Here is a 5,567-nt window from a genome sequence, read left to right as displayed (position 1 = left end):
TGTACCGATACACACCGAGGGAACCTATCCTTCTTCCTGGGAGGGAAGTTACCCTCCAATGATCAAAAGTGGAAGCCGAATGTGGAAGCAGTGCGAGTGTTAATACGATTCGCCATCGCTATGGGCCGACTGGAGGCCACCTAGACCTGCCGACGAGCTGATAGAACACCTCACCTTACCAACCCCAACACCTTGTGATCGACGGTAGACGCGCTTCAACTGCCGAAGATAGAATGTTGAACACTTGAAGAAGCGCCTTCAAGCCAGTCTACTAACCAATACTAACCACAGGGACCGTTTATGAGATTGAAATCTGAAACGGGAAATACGGAAGGAATTACTGTATGGGCTCCAAGGAGACACGGCGTATACCCAAACATGCATGTACTGGTAGTTTAGTGATAGTTGCCCTCTCGGCTCAGCCGCCAGGCATTAATGAATTGTGTGTGTATGTATATATACCCTAGATACTCTATGTGATATGTAATGTAGCTATACAATACATAATGGCTAGACACATAGCAGCTACATTCACTAGACTATCACTCAATGTTTCTAACCTCGCAACTTTTGCACTGCCCTGTTTATTTCTCTCATAAACCTTATCTCGGACAGCGCTTTATCAAACCCATCACAGGATATATATTTTCGTTTGCGATTTGGTGAGATTGCTTCTAGAATTGGTCGTAGATTAAGGATTTTAGTCCTTTTAAAGTTAAAAAAGACAACCTTGTTGCTTTCTGGATTGTAGAGTCAATTCCGCGGCGCCGGGTCTTTGTGGACAATATCAAGGCGATGCATCTGTAAAAGCGACTTTTTTATCTTGGCTATTAAGGAGTCTTGTTTTATTTCTCTGAGTGTCAGATCGAGAGGCTACCCACCCAGACTCAAAAGCATCATGTGCTTGAGATATGCGATACCATCGTAGCTGTATGGATAAGCCAAGTCGATGCTTCCGAGGTAGAGAGGAATGTATATGCTCTAGATTAAACGAAGTCTGGTGTATATAGCAGCTTCGTGTCGAAATTGTTTTACAAATTCTGGTACGGTACATTTTGCAGGCATGGTATATTCGTGCGATGATAGTGTGACTTTCAAAAGAGCACCTCGGGAACTGTGTATACCTAGTACTTCGTAATCTGCATTAACTGTCTCAGATAATTGACGTTGTAACTGTTTGACGAAAACTTTTGTATTAATAATATGGCGCGTTTTTCTATGATCGAGGATATTGGGGTAAGTCTGATCTAGCTTGCCCCTATTTATTATTTTATGTAGGCATTTTAACGTGCAGTAATAGCGATGGTTCTCTCTCGAGGATTGATCTGTAGTTGTTGTGGGTGCTAAATGAGTCGCTGATGGCTTTCTTTGTCCGATATCCTGATAGTTCTGTGGATCTCGGCTTGGCGTATTGGGGTTAGGATGATCGTTGTCCGCATCGTGTTTTGTGTCGCTTGATTGGCAAGTATCAAGACTGGAATTGTTTCGCCTGCGACGTAATTGTATTGGCGATATTCGAAGAAAGCTATTCGTCCATAGAGGGCGATATTTGGAACTTGGTATCTCTTTATCCAAGATATTGTCTAAGATATCCACAACTACTACTTCCTACTTTAGTAATGAGTTGATTGTGTGTTATCTCTAAGTCTGGTTTCGAGGTCGCAACTTGAGCGTCTGGAGAGTGAAAATGAGAGATTGTCCCACGGAGGTTAAATGTAGATGATTAGGGCCGCCCAGATAGGGATCCTAGCTAGTGAACTTCCCAACATCTCCTTTTGAAACAGAGAGGTGGTATAAAAGCGTTCTAGGTTCTTCTTTAATTCGCAGGTAGATATTAGCTTTGCTAGTATTTAGTACTTCTATTTCCGTCCTAGTACGAACTATGTAGTCATATGACTGCACGAGAAGCTTAGCGATCATACGATGGAATTGAGCTTTTGAAGGCTTGTCTTCTTTTTACTTAATTATTTCATCGATGTCTATATCCTCTAACCCTTTATAAATGTGGTCTAGTGTTACCTTGTGCGAGGATTTATACTCTTTGATATAAGTTATAACGCGATAGATCGATTCGGACGATTGATTGGGAATATTGTAGATGTAGAACTGATCGGCACGAGGTCTGTTGTTTCGCGTTAGAGGTGGAGTTCGTGGGCTACGCGTCGCTATGGCACTCGATGCACTTTGCTCCTGGGCAGCTAAATGTGGGGAACGTCGTTGTGGTCGACCACGAAGATCAATATTTTGTATTCCCTCCTCGAGTTCTTACTCGAGGCTTAAAGTATTAGAATGATTCTTAAATCGTATTAACCCTTTCAATCTAAACGTTTGTCACAGTGTTGGATCACTATAGAGTTTTTCGATTATTTTCGAGATATGTTTCTCAACAGTTTGGTGAAGGAAATGGTTAAGGTCAAGTTCCGAGTTAACAAACTGCCGCCGAATGCTCTCTCCTGTTTCTTTCAAAGTGTGGAGAGAAGTAAACAGTCTTTTTTCGATAAGCGAAGAATCCATCAGCAATCGCTAAATCTCCTGTTGTTTCTTCGCGAAGGAGTCCCAGGCTTTAAGTTTTCTGGGGCGAAGTTTGTTGGTCGCATTTGCGGGATCTCCACGCGTGGATTGAGTCTTATCCTGCTGAACTTCAAGACCAAGAAAGAGATGATGATGGAGACCGTCGAGAAATGTGGGAAGGCTGGTTTTAGATGTCTTCTCCTGGTCCTCCCTTCGAAGACGTTGTTCCTCTGCGAGATTCTCCCTATCCTCTCTCCGGAGGCGCTGCTCTTCTTCACGAAGACTTTGCTCTTTTGCAAGAAGGCGCCGTAGCTTGTCAATTTCAGCGGACATTTTGAATTTCAAGTCTTCAGGTGATTTCTGAGTTGCGGATGGCAGTGTTTACCTACGCGTCGCTCACGTGCTCACATGTTACCCCACGTGACTTGGTGCTGACTTTAGTCACGAGCTTTCACGCCCTCGTCCAATCAGCACTAACACGATTCTCAATGAAACTGGAAAGACTGGTCCCTACCTTGCCATAAGCGGGCCAGTTGATCACCGTCAATCTACCACCCGAAAAATTGCACTGGACTGTAGTTTATTGACTACTCTTGCTCCTGCCTTTTACTATTCTGGGGAAAAAATTTTGTTTTTTTCATATGCCCAAGGGAAGGGTAAATTGCACGAGCAGAGTGACTAATCTGGTTTGGTAAAAGAGTCAAATTGGTGAAATACACAGAGATAAATTCAGATAAACAAAAACACAAGATCGTGGCCAGCTGCTGCCCTGGTCAAGAATGCGGCTGGGAAGTCCAAAAATTGATATTTTTTTGGTAGGAAAATGCGGGGGCTGGTAAAGTAAAAACCAATGCCTAAACCCAAAATTTCAATTGAATCGATTTAATCTCTATTTATCTCCCACCATACCATCTTTATCAATAATAGGGAATAGCTCATCATTTTCATCCATGTAATCAGTTCCCCCCCTTGCCAATTTTGCCTCTTTTAGTGCAATATTAGCGCGACGCCAATAGTCTCTTCTTCGTGCACTGCCATCCTCGAACCGAACATCCACGCGCGAATTGGCCAGAGAACGGCGATGAGCTCTCGAATTACCAGAAATTGATGACAAGGGGGATTTTGATGCCCCCTTTATTATCCGACGGGATTTTGGATTCGGCATTCGGTGTTTTTGTAGTTTTTTAATCGTTTGATTTGCAAGGTTGAGATCTGCGATAGCTTGCTTTCCACCTTCAATAGCTCGATTGATATGTTTTTGGATTTTAGGAAAATCTGGCTCTTCGCTCTCAAAAAGAGATGTCATTTCATCCTCGATTTTTGTGAATCTTTGTCGTGTATTTGGAGGCGAGTTGGTTGCAGAGGTTGAAATCTCGGTCTCAGGTGTAGCTGAACTATGACCATAGATCTGGATTGTTGGTTCATTCTCCCATTTTGGATCAATTTGATCAGGAACAAGGGTACCGTTTAATGGCCAAAGTCCAGTTTTTTTGAATGAAGACCTAATTGTCGCACTTTTAAAGGTTTCTTTGCGTACGTTTTTGATCAATTGTAGAAATCCTCGTTTGTCGCTTGATTCTCCACCCCAACGTTCATACTCATTATTCGCCAATCGGAATTTCAATTTCAAGATTGAAAATAGTTTTCCATCAAGAGGTTGACATCGATGGGTCATTTTTGGTAAAAACCAATAAGGGATGATGTTGAAACATTGACAAAGATGTTCAAATTCTGGAGTACCATGAGATCCATGCTTATCCATCAATAAAACCCTTGGTCTTCCTCGAGTAACACGTTTTCTTGTAGCATAATGGAAGTCCAATGACCATTGAATCGCAGTCATATCATCAGACCATCCTTTTGTAGTTGGTTTAATAACTTTGAAGTGATCTGGATGATCATCTCCATCGTACCAATCATCTATCTGATCAGATCCACGTAATAAGAACCAAGGATGCATTACCCATCCATCCGCTGAAATGCATTCAATTCCAGTGACATTTTGGCCAATTCCCCAAGTTCCAATAGTCTCATTTTCACGAGTGGAAACAACATTTTGGGAGGTTCCAATACCAAGTTGGAAGCCAGTTTCATCCCAATTGTATAGCTCATTGGGCTGGATATTGTGATTTTTAGGAATTCCCCATAAATTTCGTACCAAAAAAGCAATGGACCATAAGACTCAGCTTCAATTCTTGCCTTTTCCATTGGTTTTTTGGGGTTGAAGTGATAAATGGGAAGGTAGACGACGAATAAAATTGTATCCGTACATTTTGCTAACCTTCCGGTCGGAACCACTATGCATTAAAATGCGATTTGCAGCATCACCAATCTCAATTGCGGTAGGGGGGTGTATAGACCGAAATAAGGAGCTCAATCCAGCGAAGCAGAGATTTTTCTTGCAATGGATTTAATGCACTGTTGGTTGAATTACGCCCATTTTTGGAAGAGATACCATTTTTGCGATTGCGCAGCTTATATTTTGACACCCCAAAATGGGCAGCTGCAGAGTCGATACCGGGAAATTCTTTAGTGTAAATAGCATTTAGGGCCTTGGAGAGTACTTCCTCTTCTTTTTGGGCAGAAATAGGCATTTTTGGTTGGTAAAAATGGAGGTTCAAATTGATGGAATGGAAATTTTGGGTTTAGGCATTGGTTCGGGTTTAGGCTTTGGCTCACCGATGGGAGGGGACGACCATCGGTGTTGCTTAGTCACGAGTAACTACTAACAACTTGTTTACTTCAAACCTTGGCTAAGCAGATTGCTCAGTTCATCGAATTTACACCCCACTCCCCCTGCCATCACTTAATTGCCTGTTCATGACTAAAGTTCAATTCCCTCAACTAATTGCTCCATGCAATTGAACTTTCAAGTTATAACTAGCTTTTTCTAGCTAAATATTACAAGATTTAATTAATCATGAGAAGATATAAACAATGCGTAAGCAATCGCACACTTTTAAAACTCGTCTTTCCCGAACTACCGGAAGTGATGCCTTCAATGATCTGTTCGCTTCGATAAGAAAGGGCCGTCAATTAAGAAACAATTTGCGGGG

General features: G+C 42.1%; 2 protein-coding genes across 2 annotated transcripts; both read right to left on the bottom strand.

The window, feature by feature from the left end:
* Positions 1-1,956: 1,956 nt before the first annotated feature.
* On the bottom strand, positions 1,957-2,514 carry N7506_012324 (uncharacterized protein; the record flags this gene model as incomplete). Its single annotated transcript, XM_056961615.1, has 2 exons — positions 1,957-2,264; positions 2,349-2,514. 2 exons carry the CDS (start codon positions 2,512-2,514, stop codon positions 1,957-1,959), a joined length of 474 nt encoding a protein of 157 aa, XP_056806149.1.
* A 9-nt stretch (positions 2,515-2,523) lies between these two features.
* Positions 2,524-2,844, bottom strand: N7506_012323 (uncharacterized protein; the record flags this gene model as incomplete). The annotated part of the gene is made up of 1 exon (XM_056961614.1): positions 2,524-2,844. One exon carries the CDS (start codon positions 2,842-2,844, stop codon positions 2,524-2,526), a length of 321 nt encoding a protein of 106 aa, XP_056806148.1.
* Between the last annotated feature and the right edge of the window lie 2,723 nt (positions 2,845-5,567).

Source organism: Penicillium brevicompactum (genome assembly GCF_028827555.1).
Source record: "Penicillium brevicompactum strain IBT 35665 chromosome Unknown utg000009l_segment0_segment0, whole genome shotgun sequence".
Lineage (NCBI taxonomy): Eukaryota > Fungi > Ascomycota > Eurotiomycetes > Eurotiales > Aspergillaceae > Penicillium > Penicillium brevicompactum.
This window is presented reverse-complemented; position numbering and strand designations above follow the sequence as displayed.